Raw genomic sequence first — 20,385 nt, forward strand, 5'->3', positions numbered from 1 at the left:
CATGTGAAAAAACGACGATCACATGATGCAATGACGAATTTCCCAGGAAACAACGTTCCAAAAGCATCTAACCCATATCTCTCATTCTAGTCTTGCGGAAAACGAAGGGGAAGAGCGTCCTCAAACAGACTGTAATGAAAACCAAGTGGTTCCAGTAAATGAAATAAGGAAAAAAAGAAGAAAAAAAATGTCATAATGGCATTTACTCCATGCTAGCAGTTGGACAAAACGACAAAACGACCAAAAAACTGAAACAAGCAAAAAGACATGCGCAGATAAGAAAGTTGACAGATGACGCCCCTTCCAGCCTTGCATCTTGAAACTCCATCCGTCGCTATGCACGCAATCTGACCAGATCAAAAAATTCTCCCAAAAAAAAACGACGACAAAAATAACCAAGAGCAGGGTATAGCCATAAAGGCAACAAAGTGTTCGTTCATGGTCCAAAAAAACACATGGGGAAAATAACAATCCCCGCGTCCAACCGTCTAATAAGATTTGTATTTCTGCAAGTCATCATTAGCTCTTGGCCATCTTAGATACCAAATAATACGGGATAGCTTACGTCTTCAATCTTGCGTCTCGAGTCAGAATCAAGCGCGTTGCCGACACCCAGCAAGGCGTTGCTGAGTGCCTTTGTGGCACCGAGCGCGGGGCGTAGGACAACCGTAGGTGCATGTCTAGCAAGTGCTCTCGCTACTCCTGTTCCGCTGCCTTCTTCCATGACTTCTGCTGGAATGGCTATGACGGCGTCGCGCGCAGTGAGCAAATCGCGCTCGAGGTGTCTAGCTGCGCTGCGTAGGCCGGCGCGTACACCAATGGGTTGGTTCGCGTAGTTTGATACTGCGCGTGGCTCTTCGGAATCAGAGTTTGGATCTTCACCATCCCATTCGTGGGATTGGTGGCGACCGGGCGAGGCTGTTTGGGGGTTGAGGAAAACCTCAGCGCCTTCGAGCAGATTCTGAGTCCCAATCGCTACCTTTGCGCCCAAACGTGCTACTTCCGAAGTCGTGTTCTTGGCGAAAGCGTAGACGCCCTTTTGCAAACTGCGGACGATGCGGCCGTCCTTCTTGTACTCCCGCATCGGTATGACAACGAGGTCCTTGAGTCCAGAGCCAACGTTTACCAATGGTCGCACAGCCGCCAAACCAGAAAGAACTCCCGGAAGCTGATTTTCTTTGACATCTGGCGTCCATACATCGTTCAGTGTCTTGTGCAGCTTGTCAAACGATGTGATACCGTAAACGATTGCGTGTCGCAGGACAATGTCAGAACCATCAAGTATCAGAAAGTTCATAAACTCGGTAGTGTGTCCTGAACGAAGACCGCGGTAGTCTACGCGCTTTGGCTTGTAGTCGAGCTTCAAATGGACGGCCATTACTTCAAGGCGCTGGATAAATGGCTGATCACCAGCTGGGGGAGCAGCTGGTACAGAATCATCCTTGAATTCGAAAAAGCGCGTGATGAAATCTAGAGCATCTTGGTCCACATGCAGCCGAAGCGGAAGTATGGTGACCTGTTAATCTTGTTAGAATACGCTGTTTATCTAATAAACTTTGAACCCACCTTTATTACGAGCTCAGATGCTGCCAAGTCCGTGACTGGCTTGACTGTAACGAGTTCAAGATTGATCATAGGACGAATGAGCTCTCGAGTGCTTGGATCAATTGCACAAGTAACAAACTTCTTCCAAGTTGACGTAGGCACGTGGTCGAAAACCTCAAGGTCTTGCACTCGCACGTTTATTGAATTTATCGTCTCTCCTGAGTCCGGCGGGAAGACGATAAGGTCTACTGCAACGCCAACAAGCGAAAATGCGATCTTCTTGTGCTTGCTTCGCTCCAGCTTGAGCCGACGTCTAGACTTGGTTGTGCCACGTGGTCGAGCAGTAGCCCCTGTAGAGCGTGTTGCCGTCGAGGTGGCATAACTACCGGTCTCGCTGGCTAGATCGTCAATATCGTGGTTGATACGCCGGGCGAGAGCTCCCTTCTCGTCTTTTACAGGAACGCCGATCCATACGGAGTTGAACAAGAAGTCTTCCTCGACAAAGTCATCATCCTCATCTTCTTCCCTGACTCTCCGTCGCCGCTCCTCGGCGCGGGCTTCGACATCATCTACAGCTTGGCTGATGATACTGCGCGTTCTTGGCCAGTCATAACCATCATAGAGATTCCAGATGACATTGACGTCGCGGACGCGAACCTTGAGTGGCGCATCTGGAGCTTTGAACTCGTTCGAAAGATGGTACTGGTTTTTGGCAGAATCCCACTTTCGAGCTTTGCCCTTTTGCTCCGTGTCTGCGTCCCTGAAATACTCTTCGCTAAAGTCAAAGTCTTCCTCGCCTTGTGTGATCTCATATTTTTCTTGGAAGCTTTCCAGTAATGCCCGTTCGCCACGTTGGCGGGTGGTGGGAGGTGTCGCCAATGCACCGAGGTCATCCTCACCGAGCAGACTATCTCCCATCTCTTCTTCAGTTGGCAAAGACTGTGAATTGTAGATGCTTCCAACAAATTCAAGGTTAGTTGGGAGATCATCTTCTACAAGATCGGCGTTGCTCATGAAATCATCGGCTTCCATGTCTTCGTCCTGCGCCAACGCATCACCCGTAAAAGATTCCATCATCTGCTGTAGTGGCACAACTGTTCGGTACTGCTCAGCTGTCGAGGGTGGTGATGGTGGTTGCAGGCCGTTCAGAATGGCAATAAGAGTCTGTGTCGAATCTGCGCATGACTCTATGACAAAAAGCTCGTTCTTGAACTCAATATCTACTAACTGTGGTTGTTCTTTCCCGTCGCCTGCAATGTTGACGTACACCTTAGCAGCCGAGATTGAGCTGAGAGACACATATCCCAGCTCACTGAGTTCATAGAGTTGACGGTTCATCGTTGAGATTGGTGATGCCGGCTGATGTTCGTCTTCCAAACGAGCCACATCGTCTATGGCATGCATTGAAGCCTTACGAAGTTCCACAGTGACTGAATAGTTGTTCTTTGCCTGTTTGCCCGCAATGTGCGCTTCTGTAAGTACGAAAAGGCCTTTCGATGAAGTTTTTCGGGGATTCAGACCGATCGCGCAGTTTCTCATTAGAAGATCGAGCTGTAGCGGCTTAGCGGTAGGTCCAGAAGGCGGATTTGCCTGCGAAGATTGTCGACTAAGTGTTTGAGGCGAATGTGCGCCTGTAATGGTTGCAACGCTTGATGCAACTTCCAATGCAATATCGTCAACTGTGCCATCTTCCGAGATGCCCAGGGCGGCCATGACGGTCGTTACTCGATATTCGATGCAGAGATTGTAGAATTTCACCTTCGCCACAGGCTCCATCTCGTCACCGACCATTCTCAACATAATTGCAGGTAACTGCTCTGACGGGCGCATCTTTACGACTTCATGGATCAGCACTTCATCATCCCGACATACAATTGCCTTTCCGACTTCGGTAGCCAACAAAGCAGGAACTCCTACGTGAGCCAGCGCACTGTCTTGTAAGGTAACGGAAAGATCTCCAAGCTTCTCGTTTACGACTACACGCATGTCCAATGTCTTCACCGACACTAAACTCAGTAGACCTGGTCGGTCGTCATCAGGCAAGTATTTGGCTACTTTGGATAATTGTGCCAACTCTGCGCCAAGTGCTTCAAAGGTTTTCATTTGCTCTAGGTCAGAGATACGGACTCCAACTTGGGCAAACTCAACCCGAAGGACTGAGCCTTTTCTCCGTTGGCGCAACAACGTATCGATGAGGATGTCGTCATTGTTCTCGTACGGGTCCTTCGATGGCGTTATCATGGAAATGAGTCTTGTCAAATCTGTCTCTTCAGGGGCAAAGAGGAAGTTGAGAGTGGTTCCTTTCAGCTCTGCGATGAAAGGTGCATTGCCTTGACCGACTTCCGTGTAGGGTCCTATGAGCTGGAGCTCAGAAACCTTGAGACGGACATTGCTTTGACGTACTGCAATACGCACTGATGTAGTCTGCAGCTGCACAGAACATGCTTTTCCTTTTAGTGTGAAAGAAACTTCGCCAAACTGCACCTGGATCTTGGGACCATTGACGGGTGGCGCGGGTGCCACGGACTCTTTTGCTGGAGGTGGCAATCCATTGCCGAAATGAACCCCACGGGGCCGAGGATGTGATGGAGACATGACGGGACTTTGCAAGGCGCTGGCAGAGCTGAAGGAGTTACCTAGCTCCAGCATACCGCTGAAGCCACCAAATGAGCCAAGCGCGTCGTCCAGCTTTTGTATGTCAAACATGACCTTGACAGGTCGTGTCACGACGGTAATACGATCATCTTTCCCTCGTACGAAGTCCACTTCCACGTCACTGCTGAGCTGCTCTGCCACAGTGCCGCTCATTCTCTTGGACTTCGGTCTCAAACTTTGGAAGGAAATGATGTCTTGATCCAAAGATGCAATGACAAATTTCCCAATACGTATCTGAGATCGCGACTCCTTTGAAATGCTTTGTTGGCTGACCAGGATCTTCGAGAGATGGACTCTTAATATGGCGTCCACTGGCTTAGGATCGAGTTGCCAACTGGGCACATGTCCTTTTTGAACAGATTCTGTCGCGATGTTTTCAAGCCACGAGAAGGCTATTTGCTTGACAGCCAGCTCAAAATCGGTCGTGTTTTCTTTGGAGCCTGCAGCAGGCTCTGATGTTGAGGGCTTGTCTTCTTTCTGACGCGGATCACCAGTCAGGGCTTGCATCATTCGATTGAACATACTGAACATGATGCGACCTGTAGACAAGTCTATGTTTCCAGCCACCGATCCCACTTCAATGTTGATAGATGGGACCTTCGGTTTCTTAGGTTGCTTTGGAGGATTGGGTGGGTGTACTGGCTTTGGCGTAGCTCGCACCCGAGTGGAGGCGTCTAATGAAGGCTTCTTGCGATGCGACGAGGAATAGGCGTAATTGGAGAATGATCCAGGCATTTCTGCAAATATCGAATCTTCGCCCAGATTTGATGGTTTGAACTCAAAAGTCGCCGACTCAGTAACATCCTCATGCCCTCCGCTGTCGTCGTCTACATCGTTAAGGCCCATGGGAAACCAAATCGTAATCTCATCAATTGTGAGCAATCGCTTTGCCTGCCTTTGAATAGCTGGAGGAGCAGGACCAGGGGTTTGTGCGCGCCCAGTATGTGAAGACGAGAAGGAGCTCTGCCGACTTCGTGGACGAGGGGTTTCGCAACCGTCTTCAGTCTCTATTGCTGGCGCTAATGTACTAGCGGAAACCATTTCCTCAGGGATCGGCCCAGATTTGTCTGAAGTAGAGTCTTTACTTGATGCTGATGAAGAATCCCAACCTCCAGGGACATGCCCCTGCTGTATCGAACTTCCCTGTGCCGCACTCACCGCACTCATGTACATGCTTTCAGCCTCGTCATGAGTGAAAAACTTTGATTCAGACAAATCCTCTTCTGCCGGTGGCGACGGAGGATTTGAATGTGTGCTATTGGCAGGACTTTGTGCATCTTCCGCGGGGTGTTGGTGCGCTACAACTAGATTGTCGATAGAGCCTTGGGCTCTCTCAGAGTATCCCGATTGTGACGGCGAGTTGGTCACGCTTGGAGGGCGAAACGAACGTCCCAAGGCAGATACAGTGGGTAGGCCAGAAGCTGAACCATCACTAGCAGATTCTGATATCCGAGTATGTTGACTTGAAGCAGCATCGTTCAATTCCCAGGTATTCGGAGCCCTTGCGGAGGCTTCAACGACTGGCTCATCTTCGAGTTGGAAGTTGAGCATACCGTTCTGCATCGCATAGTCAAGCAATCCTTCGTCGTCGTAAAGCAGATTGCTCTCGGTTAGGTCACGCGGAGGCAAAAACTGACGAGACTGACTGGGTGAGCCATTCACTGAGCTGTCGTCTGGGCCATCGTCGGAGTTCGCATCTGCAAAACGATCATCGTCTACAGTGTGCACGGATAGATCTAGCTGCGGCAGATCAGGTGATAGGGGAGGGGGTGGGGAGATGTTGCGCGGGCTTACGGGCGCTTGCAGAAGTGAAGCGACCGGACTAGCTTGAGTCTCATCTATCGATAGCCCTAGAGGATCTATCTCTGCTTCATGTACGGATTGACTAGATACTTCATATGTGGAGTGGCTAGGCTCTTCGTGTATGGAGCGGTCAGGCATCTCGTGAACGGAACGATCAGGTACCCCATGCATGGAGCGACTGGGCTCTTCGTGTACAGAGCGATTGGGTTCCTCGTGTATGGAGTGACTAGGTTTTTCGTGTATGGAAAGACTGGGCTCTTCCTGTGTAGAGTGCACAGACTCCCCACGAATGGAATGGCGGGACATGTAACTCGCGGACGGTTCCCCAGAGAACTTTTGGCTAGTCGAGACTTCTGACCGAGTCATAAGGGGTGAGGACGGTTGCGAAAACCTCGATAAAGAGACAAAATTCTCCACATCAGATACAAGACGTGCACAAATGTTCTCAACACGCATTCTTCGTTTACCCAGCTTGGAAGCGTCAGGAACTGTTGTTGAGCCCAAATCTACACGTATATCCTTGGAAGTTATCGAGTCTATGGCAACGCGTTCTACATGGAAGCTGAGGGCAGCGGGCGAGCTTTGGATCGACCTTGATGAGTCTGGAGTATCTTTTGGAGACTGATCTTCCAGCTCAATGTTGATATCATTGACCGCGATACTGAGGCGGTCCAAGGCGGTATTAAGGATGTTTCGCAGATATGCTGGAAGTGCCAGCGGGGCTCCCATGCCAGCAGAATTGTCGTCGCCATCATCGCTTGATGCGATTGACTCTTGCATATATGACGCTTGAGATGCCAGCTCCTCCTGCAGTTCGCGTATCTCCTCTTCAGGTTCCGTCCGTAGGAAGGAATTTGCTAGCTCGTCCACTGTTGGCACATAGTCATCCTCTTCCGAGGAGCCGGGGTCGCTCGAATCGTCTCGGGTGGGTGGTGGCGAGGCTCTCCGTCGAGGTGGCGATGGTTGGGATGGGTCCGGATGCTCAGTGGGATGAGCTGAAACGTCATCGCCGGCATTCTCCAATAGTCTAGCCTGTATCTGTATATCATCCACTTCAATCGATATTCGGGGTACGCCGAAGTCGAGGATGAACGTGACTCGGAGTAACGAGGCTTGGGCTTTTGACAGATGGATTTCATGAGGTAGTTTGAGATGTAGCAATGCTACCAATTTCTACGAATATCATCAGCACAGTGATGTGTGAATATTGGTACCTGCATCACCCACCTTGATGTGTAGCCCGACATCGCGGACCTCGAGTGTTGTCCGCTTGCCGACATCAACGCTTACAAAGTCGGCGGGATCCTTGTCGAGTATGTCGATTTGGCGCAGACCGTACAGGAGTAGCTTCCTGCCGATGGAGCTCGAAAGTCCGGAGAAGAAGGCCATAGTCCCTTGGGAGACTGGCGGTGGAGTTGCCGGAGTCGTTCACTTTAGGCAGCTCGTGCGCCTATCGCTGAGAGCGAAGGGGCTCCATAAGTGATGAACGGTGGTGCTGGTAGCCCTAGCAAAGAATGCAGAGCGCCAGGCGCTTTTACACCTCTATGAGTAGGATTATGTAGAGTTGTGCCTGCCAAGTCGTGGTGCTGTGTAGGCGGTGGTGGTTGGATTGTAGGGGGGTTCTGGAGTAGCAGTACAAGCACACTGGACAAGATTAGTGAGGCTGTATGATGCTATGACGAGAAAAAGCTGTTAGTGCGTGCCGGAGAGTCACACGACGGAGGCCGGGGGATTAGCGGTTCAGGTTCAAGTGCAGGTGCGTATGTATGGGTGCAGATGATGCGCTATGAGAACGCAGGCGGCCGTGCACACCATCACTTGCACCGCTGCAGCGCCCCGCGCGTGCATCGACACCGCGCTAGGCAATCGATAAGGGCCGAGCGCGTGATAACGCGTGGGATTGCCAGCGCTGCACGACTGACGAGCTCACAGGCGTCTGGTGGAAAAGACTTTCGGGGCTATACAGCAGTCTCTTCGCCGTTTTCCCCTGCATGCACTACACGCTGCAACTGCCGCCATAGCATCCGTCCGGTAGAGGCGCTTTCTCGGGTAAGGCTGAGGTGTATTATATCAGCATCCACTAGCGCCGTTCGGGAAGGAAGTAGTGGAAAACACCAAGGCAGCAAACTCACTCAATATTTCCTTGGTCGGACTCTTTTTCGGCCTCAATTTGCACTCGACTGCCACTTTCCACACAGACGCAAACATGGCGACGAACGAACCTGCAAACGACGAGGAATGGGCGCAGGCGGAAGGTGTCCCGAGTTTAAGCGATCCATTTATCCAACAGTATCTACAGGGCAGGGATGCGCTCGTCCAGCAAGAGAAGAGACAGCGAAGTGGTTTGTGGACCCAGCTTTCCGTTTTCATGCCTCAGTACCGTGGGTCTGACAATTGGCAGACTATCTGTTCCGCCAAAATCTCTCGCCTATGGCACAGGAAGCGTGCGCTATTGTCTCTCAAATCCGGTTCGAGGAGCAACAAACGCTGTGGACCAAGGAATACGAAGACAGTTTGCTGACTGATCATGTCGATGTGTTTCCCGGTATGATGTTCTCACTTGCCAAGGAGCGCATAGAGAAGAGTAAGCTGTGGCAGATAGTGAAGAAAATGCCAAAAGGCACACTGTTGCACTGTCATCTAGAGGCCATGGTTGATCTTGATTGGGCACTTGAGGAAGCTTTTAAAACTGAGGGTGTTTGTTTGGTAGCCGATGGCCCTATTGTCGATGACCAGACAAGGCGCAAGACCGGTTTCTCGTTCACGTATTCCAAAGTGGTCAAAACTGACTGCTCCATCTGGAATGAGAGCTATACCGCCAAAACACCGGTTGCTGTCAACCAAGCTGCAGACAGCTTTCCAAATGGAGGCAAAAAGGCCTTTGTCGAGTGGATTCGTTCACGCGTTACCATCACACCGTCTGAACACCTTTCCCATCATGAAGGACCCAACGAAGTATGGCGGAAGTTCATGTCGTGTTTCCCTATTCTTGGCTCATTGATTTACTATGAGCCCATTTTCCGCAAGTTCATCCGAAATATGTGCAAGCAGTTACTTGATGATGGGGTCTACTATGTAGACATGCGGTCAGCCTTCTACACCCCGTATCGCAGCGCAGGAAAAGAAACGTGGGACGAAGACTGGTTTCACATGCTCGAACACATGGCCGACGAGATTGAGAAGTTCAAAGCGAGTGAAGAAGGGAAAGAGTTTTGGGGCGCGAGAATGATCTGGACGACTATCCGTCAGTTTGGAACCAAACAAGTTATTGAGAGTATGTCACACAGCATCAACGCAGTCAATATACTTAAATGTCTCAAAAACACAATTTCACTCACTAACAGCGCACCAGGTATGAAGCAATGCATAGAAATGAAACTCGAATTCCCCGAAATCATCGCAGGTTACGACCTCGTCGGGCAGGAAGATCTCGGACGTTCTCTCTCAGATCTGGCTCCTGAACTCTTCTGGTTCCGCAAAGCATGCGCACAAGAAGGTGTTGACATACCCTTCTTCTTCCATGCGGGTGAGACGCTTGGTGATGGCGACTCGGTAGATGAGAACCTCTTCGACGCCATTATCCTCGGTACTCGACGCATCGGTCACGGCTTCAGTTTGTACAAACATCCGCTGCTAATTGATATGGTCAAGGAGAAACGGATCCTGGTGGAAAGCTGTCCAGTTTCCAACGAAGTGTTGAGGTTATGTGGAAGCATCATGTCACATCCGCTGCCAGCGCTGCTTTCCCGCGGCGTCCCTTGTTCGCTGTGTAACGACGATCCAACAATCTTGGGCCAGGGTGTATCGGGTATGTCGCATGATTTCTGGCAGGCGCTCCAGGGTTGGGAGAATCTGGGGTTGGAGGGTCTGGGCTCCCTCGCAGAGAACAGTGTGCGTTGGGCTAGTCTTGACGATTATACTGCAAAAGATTGGACACAGGATATTAAGGATGGCATGTTCGGCAAGGGCATCCGTGCGCAGAGGTTAAAGGAGTGGGTCAGCAAGTGGGAGAAGTTTTGCGCCTGGGTTGTGGACGAATATGGGGTTGATGTTAATGTTGAGCCAGAAGAGTAGGTGGTTACGGATTTTCAAGTTTTGGTTTGCCTATCCCGAATAAATAAGATTCAACATCGTGTCGCCGTGCTGTTGCATATCCAGCGATGCATTGGTGCTCAGAGGCTAGGGAATGGCGGTTGTACACATTCAACAGAATTTGGCCTTTTTTCATACTACTGCCAACCTGGAAAAAGCATTCCTACTCAGCTAGAAACAGACATCGACAAAGAAACGAAACAAGTAACGATATACGATAGATGCTTAACTTGGGGCGTAAAAGGTGAATCGAAGAACAACAAGAGCAGATAACAGTAGATTTTATAAAGAGTGGTTGCTGAAGGATGAGAAAGGTTTGTTGCGATTTGATGCCATCTTCGCGACATGCCGTGGGGTGACAAGAACTGATGTACCACATCGTACGTACCTGACTGTTCTGGGACTAGTGCCGTTACCCTGCAACTATGTTCGGCTCTGGCGCGTCATCGTAACGCATCACGCGTCGACACATGCGCCGAACGTGCAACGTGCTGTTTCCAAGTCTCGCACAAGACAGTACGCAAACCTGCACCAGCTCATCCTGCATTTACTTCAGACTTCTGTTCATCTAGTTTAACATCCAAGTGACTATTGTACCGTCTTCAGTTCTTCGTTCCTAACCACAAGCCTTGACGGCTGCAAGGAGCACGTCTCCTTACTGGACCTGGTACCTACGTTCTTCAGAAACCCTGTCAAACGACAGTTTCATTGGCATTTCGACATGATGCGTGCAAGTGTTGTATTGGCGGGAGCATCGCTCTTGATTTCAGCTTCAGCTTGGAATACAGATGGTAGGCTGTGATGCCATACCCTGAGATGTCCCCTACTGAGTCAACCCAGTCCATAATCAAATCGGCTTTATGGCAGAGACATTTTTCACACCAGAAACCACCACAGTCCTTTCTAAGATCCTCGAACCACAGTATAACGGCTCTGTTGGGCGCTCAGCAGCATGGGCAGACGCCTATGCACACACCCAAGAAGGTCGTTTCTCTTACCAATGGCACTGGATCGACACGCATGACAGCCCGCCAGAGAAATGTTACTTGGAATACACTCGTGACTGCGCCATTGGTGGATGTGTAGTGAGCGCTATCGCAAATCAGACGAGCATCCTGCGTGGATGCATAGACCAGGTTCAAAGGGGTCATTTAACAGGAGGGACCAATCTGACCTGCTCTTATGCTTTGAAATGGGTGGCGCATTTCTTCGGAGATATCCACCAGCCTCTACATGCGAGCGGACGCGCAGTAGGCGGTAACACTTATAAAGTAGTTTTTGGAAACGTCTCTACCCAACTACATGCCGTAAGTCTTGTCTATCGGCTGAAGTGAATTATCCAATGCTCATCGACACAGGTCTGGGATGGCTATATACCATACTATGCGGCAGATGTCAGCCATCCCTTCTCTAACCAGTCCATCGATGCCTTTTTCACTGGCCTTGTTTCGCGCATTCGGAAGGATGAATTCTACTCTGCACCATACATGTGGCTGTCATGCGTGGATCCTTCGACTCCAGAGAAATGCGCAACAACCTGGGCGAAAGAGAGCAATCATTGGGATTGCGATTTTGTGTATAAGCGTGTGCGAAACGATACCGATCTTGCAACAAATGGGTACGCGATGAGTGCTGTTCCTCTTATCGAATTGCAGATTAGTAAAGCTGCACTCAGGTTGGGTACATGGCTGAATAAACTCGTGGAAGAAAGCAAACATGTCTCTACAGAGTCAGAGATGATCGAGCTTTAGGCCTCATCTAGGAAAGTGATATTTTGCTGAGAACTCGGTCCGTACCTCCAAGTCAGAATAGTTGCAATGTCAACATTCCGTCCGCGCATCCGAAACAGTCCATGTGTTTCTAATGAACAAGACTAGATCTGCCACAACAATCCTACGCCCCTTATCCCTTGCACAGTAGACGACCTTATGCTCATCTCCGTCTATTCTTGATCTTTTCGTGTGTATTAGAAGCCTTTTGCTCCATTCGTTTCCCTTTTGTGCTCTTGGAACCGAGTCTCTGAACTTCAAATTTTCAGCATTCTTCCACATACGACCACTGGATCTCGTTTGTTCTCCGCACGTTAAGCTTTCGACCGGCGGACTAGTAGTCAGGCGGGTGACCACTGGCGAATCCCCGCTGTTGTATGTTTTGTACTTTTTTTTGCAGCCATAGTCCACGCCACGTGACCTGTGCCTGGTATCCCGTCGCCACACTGCTTTCCAACCCCATGCAACTCAAATCGACACCAGCTGATGGAAGATGCGATGGGAGGAAACAAATGTCAGGGATGTAAATAGACTGATAAAGGAGCAGGCTTGCACGCGTTTTGACCGTCGAAAATGGAATTCTAACTTTTAGAGCCTACATACACTACAAAAGTGTTGATAGTATGTACTGCTCGGAGAATCCGAGCCGCATGGAACCAGTGCAACGATAACTTGGCATCAGGTGTGTTTCTACCAATATGACGGGACCCCACATCGGCATTGCGTACTACGTCTCACCTCCCCACATGCGTGTACCCACTCGCCTCTCTGCAACAACTTTCACAGTTGAGATAAATTCTTTCCTTTGTGGCTTCATTTTAAAGCACGAGAATCCAACCTATTAATACAAAAGATAATACAAACGAACATGGCCTTTGAAGAACTTAACGAAAAGATCACCCCGGTAGTACGTCTACACAAAGGCCCCACATCCGCTCTTCCACGTTCCCATCTTGTATAGGAATGCATCAAATCACGAGCAAACATCAACCGTTACATCTTTACTGCTAAACAAAGGATATGTTAATGATGTTTTCAGAATTCTAGTCGCGAAGTATCGCCGAATCGTGGATCTTCAGTACCTCAATCGGTCGCCATTCCTAAACCCTGCAAACCACTGCGGCAATGGCAACAAGAACAAAATATTGATCGCGACGCGCAAATTAAACTCACCAAACTGGTACACATGCGATACCAGCATCCAGATCTTGATGAAATCACCAAGTTCCTACGCGACTTTGGTATGAGCGTAGCCCAAAAGGCCGAAGGCAAGAAATGGTTCAAGGGGTACAATGACGAGCAATACGTCTACTATGCACAACAAGGCGAGAAGAAGTTCCTAGGAGGTTGCTTCGAAGTTGAAAGCTACGCCGAACTAGAAAAAGCAACCAAAGTCCCGGGCGCAAGTCCGATCAAAGAATTGACCGATGCCCCTGGTGGTGGCTCCATGGTCACCTTGCACGACCCGGAAGGCTTCCCTATCAACCTCATATTTGGCCAAACAAAAAAGGAGCCCGGTCCCTTCCCTGAAATCCTGACCACAAACTACGAAAAAGACAAACCCCGCATCGCTCGCTTCCAGCGTTTCAAACCGGGGCCCGCAGCCGTGCACAAACTCGGCCATTACGGTCTCTGTGTGCAAAATTTCCAGGAAGAGATGCAATGGTACACTCGAACTTTTAACATTGTACCCACTGATTTCCTATACGTCAACGTACCCTCAGAGGACCCCACATCGCCCCCCCAGCAAAAAGACGTAGCCATCTTCGCGCATATCGATCTCGGACCGGGCTACACCGACCACCACACCATCTTCTTCTCTTCAAACCCTACATCGCATGTACACCACAGCAGTTTCGAGGTTCATGATTTCGACACGCAGAGTTTGGGGCATGAGTGGTTGGCGCAGCAGGGCTACAAGAGCGTTTGGGGCGTAGGCCGGCATATCCTGGGGAGCCAGTTGTTTGATTATTGGTGGGATACTACGGGAAACATGATTGAGCATTATGCAGATGGAGATTTGGTGAATGAGGATACGCCTGTGGGATGGGGAGAGGCCGGGGATGAGAGTTTGGCTGTTTGGGGGCCGGAGGTGCCGAAATGGTTTTTGGATTGAGATTACTGCGTCATTTCTTCTTCATTGCTATTAAATAAGTGTACCACAAGTGGAATTGATAGTTTATTGAGATATAATTACCGCTGCCTTGCTCTCCCTCCACCCTTTATCTCTCACACCGTCATTTCCGAAATACCTTCCGCTAACCTTCTCCTTGCTATCGCTATCCAGGCCTCCGTCTTTGTTACCGCCCTCCCCTGAATCGCCTATCCCAAGTCTAACAGGTATCCTTGCGCCCTCCTCCAATGTCTTCGGCGGCTTCCCAATCTGATTTCCCATATCGCTATCTACCCACCCAGGACAACAGCAATTCACTGCCACACCCTCATTGTCTCTCGCCAACACTAATGTCAACGCATTTGTAAATGCTTTACTAACTTGGTATGATTTCGGCGGTGCCCCAAAGCCAGCTTCCTCCTGCTTTTGCGACTTTACGGCGTAAATGTATTCTTGAGCTAAGGCATCGATGACTGAAACTGACTTTACAGAGGGGAAACGCGATTGTATGGGGGAAGTGTTGTTTGAAAGGGAAGAGGCAGTGCTGTTGACGTTTACTATGCGCGAATTCGGCGTTTTGTTCATTTCTCCTTGGGTGAGGAAGAGCTGGCACATTTCTTTTGTGCCATAGTAATTGATATTAACCGTTCGTTCGGTTAGCTCGGGTGTCTCCCCGTTGTTGTTGATTAAGACGTCGATTTTGCTGTCTTTCTGTAGAGTGTTGCTGATGAATGTTCTGATGGAGGATGTGTCTGAGATGTTGAGTTCGACGTATCGGATCTCGTTTGGAGGCAATGGTTGAATTTTGAGGTCTAGGCCGCTGCGAGATGTAGCGCAGATGTATAATCGTTGTGGATATCGGGTTTTGGCAAGCAGTTTTATTATGCCTTGGCCAATGCCGCTATTTGAGCCAGTAACGACAATGATGATCGGTTAAGGCATTTTGCTAGTTTCTTACAATGAAACACAGAATACTAGATTGAATACTTAGATCCTATCCTGAGAATGAAGATGAACTCCACATGTTGAAGCCGTGATGTCAGTAATGTCCATGACATAGCGATCGCCGCGTAATCTTGTGATTACGCAAGTGTTGAGAATTGGAGAGAGTGTCGAAAAAGCAACTGCCAGCCTTTTGGATTTACGCGAACCCTTCTACGTCGGTCCGGCTAAGTTTCTTGGAAATCCCCAATCTGGGCATATCGCCTACTCCGTTTCGACTGTCCGCGTTCTCCAACATATTCAATGTGATATCTCATTTCCAAATGCTAGCAAACCAGTCCAACATTCCGAGCAATGGAGCTCAAGTATCGTGTTCTTGTCAAAGAGTTGAGCACTTGTATGGCAAAATGCTGTATGACTTGTCTGAGAAGAAGGAAGACTCATTTGTCGTGTATATGTCTCCACACAATCTCACCGAATGTTTAGATTCATGGCATTCAGACCAACATGGAATTTAGGCAAATGTGCGCACGAATCAATGGTGTGGCTATTATTACCGGTTACGGGAAGCCTTAACGCCGCCGACGCCTAGATTCTCCAAGGCAACAACGCGCTAGTGCGACGTCTCGCCCATGTACATAAAAGCATCGCATTTCCGTTTTCAGTCTATATACGAAATCTCGAAACCATTCGAAACCAAAAATTCCTAAGATTTAAAATCATGATTTCTGGCGCGTGCATGAATTGCGCTGGTTGCACACTTGCGCGTCGAAGAGCGGAACAGCAGGCCACAGAGAAACGCAAAGTATTAAACCCGAAATGCAACTGCGATTCCGACTTGGGACCTGGAACATGCCCAATTGTCGCCAAGTGCAAAGAGCCCCTCGCTTGGTCCATATCTCCCTCTGAGGTCAAAGACCAAAGCGAATCTTCTCTCTACTCACTGATCCCGGGAGAGATTCGAGATTTGATCTTCACCTTCGCTCTCAAAGACACAACATCCTGTCCCATAGACCGCGAGCCTGCAGCAAACAAAGATCCAGGAGCACGTCTAGATCGCTATTTTCACCGTGGAAGCGTGCGAACAGGCTTTTTCTATCCGTCTGATATCGCCTTCAACCTCCTTCTGACATGCAAAGCGGTATATCTCGAGACATACCAAAAGCCGCTGCGTGTAAACCCCTTTATCATCACCGAACTCAGAGAACAGGTGAAGAGGCATCTCTTACTGCCCTGGTAAGTCGCACAGATAACGCGACTGGACATCAAACTCCCGCAAATGAGTCTAGAAAACGGAGCGCTAAGAAATGCTTTGGAAGAGTGGGAAGCACAGGCTCGACATGAAAATTGCTACGTTGTTCCCCAGCAAGCTCTTATCCTCCAGGATTTTGATGACAGGAAGACTGGAGACTACCCCATTTCCTTTGGCAACGTCCTCATACCCGCTGTTACAAAGACATCCGATAAACGACCCCAGTCCATCGACTCTGTGCTAAGTAGCCCACCTGTCCCAGCAATTAGTGCGCAGCCTTGTTCATCCCGCTCGCGCGTTTGCCTTGCGGGCAAGATAACCCATCTTACTATACGCCTCGCAGCTCGAGACTGGTGGACGTGGACCGACGACCCAGCATCCACCGATCCGCACCAAAACCTCCGTCTCGATCCTACTTTTGGTGCACCCTTTCGTTCCCGCGGATCAACAGGTGAAATGCTAATACTAGCAAGCGATCGCAGAGTAGGTCTGAATCTGGGTCTTAATGTAGAGTGCTGGGGCACACACGTTACTTCTTTGTTACCTGATCTGTGGGTCTTGGAACTGGTGCTGGAGACATTTGAGGAGAAGAAAGATCAATTGGGTCGGGTTGTGGAGTGTGCGAAGACTTGGAGGTTTGATGTGGGCAAGGAGACGCTGAGTTGGGATGGAGAGGTTGTGGAGAAGAGCTACACGAGGGAAATGGCAGGGTTGAGACTGCCCAGGGATGCCCGGTGGCATGATCGAAGTATGAATTTTGAAGTTATGGTTGTGCGGTTTGTTCGAGAGAGCAAATAGCCTGTAATGAAATGGTTTGATTGAACAATATACTGGTCATGATACAATAGCTAAACATAGGAGGTGGGAAGCATCTCAAATTTTGCTTCCGCCGGACTGCGGGACCTTAACAACAACTTTGCCCCAACTATCCCTACCACCAAGTGCCTTCAATGCAGCAGGCACACTCTCCAAGCCTACATATTCCTGATCCGTAAATGCAGTCCCTCGGTACTTGCCCTCCTTGACCAGCTTGAATATACCATCCCAGACTACATCCTGCATTTCTGGTTCGTGGATCGCATAGGCGCCCCAATGCAATCCCACAACACTCACATTCTTGAGAAGAATGCGGTTGGTAGCCATCTTCTCAATATCGCCGGCTGCAAAACCAATAACAAGCAGGCGTCCGTTCCAGGCGGTGCACTTCATGGATTGCGCGATGAGACCAACAGGGTCGTAGACGATATCTACGCCGCGGCCTTTGGGCGTGATCTTCTTGACTTGCTCAGGCCAGTCAGCGTCGCGATATGAGACGGTATAATCGGCACCAAATGATCGTGCGACGTCGAGTTTGTGGGGGCTACCAGCTGTGGCGACGACAGTTGCGCCGAAGGCTTTTGCGATTTGAACCGCGGCTAGGCCGACACCGCCAGCTGCGGCGTGAACGAGCACCCAGTCACCTGGAAATATGTTAGATAACTAGTATGGCTAGATGTTTGGTGGTAAGGTATACCCTTCTTGATTCCGGCCCGGACAACCAACCCAGCGTAACTTGTAGGTGCTGTGACAAAGACGCCAGCTGCATCCTCAAAACTCCAGCCCTCAGGCATACCCTTTAGCTTCTCTTCTGTGGATACAATATGTGTCGCATATGCACCCTGTCCAGCACCAAAGACCTTGTCGCCTTCCTTGAACTTGGGCGTCTTGCCTCCCGGCAGAGAAGTGGGCGCTTTCAGCACGACTCCCGAGAATTCCGAGCCAGCTACCCATGGAAATGGTGGTTGGTGTTGGTACTTTCCTCGGATTTGGAGGAGATCGAAGAAGTTCGTTCCCGAAGCGTGAATGGCGATTAGGTACTCGTCAGGTTTTGGTTCGGGCGTGGGTAGATCAAGGACTTTGAGGTCCTCTGGGCCCTGCGACTCTTAGAAAAAACGAAGAGGGAATTGAATCAGGCATTGTTACCTTGACATATTCCTTGAGTTGTATACCTTTCATATTGGAGGAATGGGAATTCGACTGATAGTTGTGACGTAGTGTCGAGATGTCAATGGAGGCTCAAGGTTCAATAGCAGACACAAAAGTCAATCCAAAGGGAGTAGAGGTAGGAGGTAGTGCGACAGTGAAAGACCGAGACGGTCCATTGCGACATGGATAACCTCGGCTTGCATACCCCGGACGACCTCCGCTCCCGCTCCACATAGAGCTTGGAGCACTTCCTTAGTCAGCGACAGCCGCAAAGCCATGCACGGCTACGCGCTAATGATGCCAGGGTAAGTGGTAGTGTTGGCGGGGGCCAGTGACGTTCTACCGCCTTCCAATCGAATCCAGGGCTACTCACAGCCACTCCGTCTGCTTCAACACACCTGTTCTTCTCGCCAACACACGTATCTCGCTCCGGAGACACAGTATTCTTTCCGCCGCCAAATAGTCCAAGACTATACACAATCCCCTCGCTACTCACGCTCGTGCGAAACAAATAGCTACCATGGCTGACGACGCCGCCACGTCCGCCGAGGAAACGCAGATAACCTTCAATGTCAAGGCCGCAAACGACCAGAAGCATGTCCTCACTCTGTCCAGCACCACCACCGTCGCCGACCTCAAGGCCAAGCTTTCAACGTCGGAATACGCAGATGTACCCGCTGACCGACAACGTCTGATATATTCGGGCCGCGTGCTCAAGGACCCTGACACACTGGCAAGCGTCAAGATCAAGGATGGGCATACAGTACATCTCGTCAAGGGCGCTGCCAGTAATGCGAGACAGAATCCCGCAAGCCAGGGCACTGCAAGCACTGCTGGCACGGGCACCACACCTACTCCTCAGGTACCCACCAACATCGCCGCCGGAACAGGCAACAATCCTCTTGCGGGACTCACGGGTGCGCGCTATGCCGGATTTCATGGCTTGCCTGGTATGGACATGTTTGGTCCAGACGGAGGCGTGAGTTCATTCAAATCTATACGACCTAGGGAAATCATGCTGACATGCACCAGATGGGCCCACCGCCGACCACCGAATCCATGCTCGAACAGATGGAGAACCCCATGTTTCTGTCCCAGCTAAACGAGGCTATGAACAACCCAGCGGTAGTCGATATGATGTTGCAAAGTCCCATGGTACGTCTCCTGTCAGCCTTGTTTTTACTCCGTCTGACACATGATAGATCCGTGACAACCCAATGCTTCAGCAAGTACTGCGAGACCCCGAAATGCGCCGTATGATGTTCAGCCCGGAGATGATGCGCATGCAGTTGCAAATGCAACGGAACATGGGTGGACGTGCGCCTGGTGCTCCACCTAGCTTCCCAGCGCCTGGTGCTACGGACAACACACCGCAATCAGGTTCTACGGCAACAAGCGAGGGCGCCACCGCGACACCCAACCAAACTAATACAAACACACCACCAAACCCATTTGCCGCCTTTGGTGGAGGTGCTGGAGCCGGAGCCGGAGCCAACCCATTCGCTAGCCTGTTCGCGGGAGGTCAGAATCCATTCGCCCCTCAGCAACAGCAGGGCGCAAACACTGGTGCTCCACAAAATACACAAGATGCCTCAAGCACCTTTCCAAACTTGTTCGGTGGTGCCGGCGCGCAAGGCGGTCAGACCAATCCCATCGCAGAGGCCGCGCAACGAATGATGCAGAACCCAGAAGCCATGCGTAACATGATGCAGATGATGGGTGGAGGCGCTGGAGCAGATCCATTCGCTGCTGCAGGTGGTGCCGGCCAAGCACCAGCTGGCAACCCTTTTGCTGCTCTCTTTGGTCCTGGTGGATTTGGTTCACCCCCACCACCGGCTGACAACCGACCACCGGAAGAGGTTTACGAGACACAACTGAGACAGCTCAATGAAATGGGCTTCTACGAATTTGACCGTAATGTCTCTGCCTTACGGAGAAGTGGTGGCAACGTCCAGGGTGCTATCGAGTATCTACTCAACGGCGCAGTATAGCATGCTTATCAGAGTATTATCTTAATATCTGAGCCAGTGTCGCAACAATTTTCACCAACAAGCGAATTGGCGACGATTGGGCGATATGAGGAGATAGAAAGAATGGCTGAGGAGGACTTTGGAAGTGACATTGACGGCATATTGGATGCCTACGACAGCGAAGAAGACTGGTCATTCGAGTATGAGGCGGACAAGATGGGTTCTTTGGACCTTTGACGTCTTTTTTTTAAATGGGTTGAGCAGGTGTAGTAATATTCG

General features: G+C 50.2%; 7 protein-coding genes across 7 annotated transcripts; 4 read left to right on the forward strand and 3 right to left on the reverse strand.

The window, feature by feature from the left end:
* Positions 1-202: 202 nt before the first annotated feature.
* On the reverse strand, positions 203-7,392 carry PSV08DRAFT_382501 (uncharacterized protein; the record flags this gene model as incomplete). Its single annotated transcript, XM_014222488.2, has 5 exons — positions 203-506; positions 566-1,516; positions 1,567-6,026; positions 6,183-7,176; positions 7,231-7,392. The coding sequence occupies 5 exons, from the start codon at positions 7,390-7,392 to the stop codon at positions 489-491; spliced, it is 6,585 nt and encodes a 2,194-aa protein (XP_014077963.1). The 3' UTR covers positions 203-488.
* Positions 7,393-8,133: 741 nt separating this feature from the next.
* Positions 8,134-10,324, forward strand: PSV08DRAFT_412897 (uncharacterized protein). Its single transcript, XM_014222489.2, has 3 exons — positions 8,134-8,345; positions 8,405-9,277; positions 9,356-10,324. Exons 1-3 carry the CDS (start codon positions 8,210-8,212, stop codon positions 10,075-10,077), a joined length of 1,731 nt encoding a protein of 576 aa, XP_014077964.1. The 5' UTR covers positions 8,134-8,209; the 3' UTR covers positions 10,078-10,324.
* A 226-nt stretch (positions 10,325-10,550) lies between these two features.
* Positions 10,551-14,071, forward strand: PSV08DRAFT_412898 (S1/P1 nuclease-domain-containing protein). Its single transcript, XM_014222490.2, has 5 exons — positions 10,551-10,886; positions 10,936-11,402; positions 11,454-11,775; positions 12,689-12,771; positions 12,904-14,071. Exons 1-5 carry the CDS (start codon positions 10,817-10,819, stop codon positions 13,978-13,980), a joined length of 2,019 nt encoding a protein of 672 aa, XP_014077965.2. The 5' UTR covers positions 10,551-10,816; the 3' UTR covers positions 13,981-14,071.
* PSV08DRAFT_356854 (uncharacterized protein) lies at positions 14,044-15,035 on the reverse strand (the record flags this gene model as incomplete). The annotated part of the gene is made up of 2 exons (XM_014222493.1): positions 14,044-14,878; positions 14,965-15,035. The coding sequence occupies 2 exons, from the start codon at positions 15,033-15,035 to the stop codon at positions 14,044-14,046; spliced, it is 906 nt and encodes a 301-aa protein (XP_014077968.1).
* A 1,019-nt stretch (positions 15,036-16,054) lies between these two features.
* Positions 16,055-16,990, forward strand: PSV08DRAFT_339456 (uncharacterized protein). The gene has a single exon (XM_014222494.2). It carries the CDS (start codon positions 16,199-16,201, stop codon positions 16,967-16,969), a length of 771 nt encoding a protein of 256 aa, XP_014077969.1. The 5' UTR covers positions 16,055-16,198; the 3' UTR covers positions 16,970-16,990.
* On the reverse strand, positions 16,974-18,289 carry PSV08DRAFT_211519 (uncharacterized protein). The gene is made up of 3 exons (XM_014222495.2): positions 18,134-18,289; positions 17,685-18,084; positions 16,974-17,631 (listed from the first exon to the last, which is right to left on the reverse strand). The coding sequence occupies exons 1-3, from the start codon at positions 18,164-18,166 to the stop codon at positions 17,045-17,047; spliced, it is 1,020 nt and encodes a 339-aa protein (XP_014077970.1). The 5' UTR covers positions 18,167-18,289; the 3' UTR covers positions 16,974-17,044.
* A 367-nt stretch (positions 18,290-18,656) lies between these two features.
* On the forward strand, positions 18,657-20,127 carry PSV08DRAFT_374942 (uncharacterized protein; the record flags this gene model as incomplete). Its single annotated transcript, XM_014222496.2, has 3 exons — positions 18,657-19,115; positions 19,169-19,291; positions 19,339-20,127. 3 exons carry the CDS (start codon positions 18,657-18,659, stop codon positions 20,125-20,127), a joined length of 1,371 nt encoding a protein of 456 aa, XP_014077971.1.
* Positions 20,128-20,385: the final 258 nt, after the last annotated feature.

This window comes from Bipolaris maydis (genome assembly GCF_028858645.1).
Source record: "Bipolaris maydis strain C4 unplaced genomic scaffold PSV08scaffold_17, whole genome shotgun sequence".
NCBI lineage: Eukaryota > Fungi > Ascomycota > Dothideomycetes > Pleosporales > Pleosporaceae > Bipolaris > Bipolaris maydis.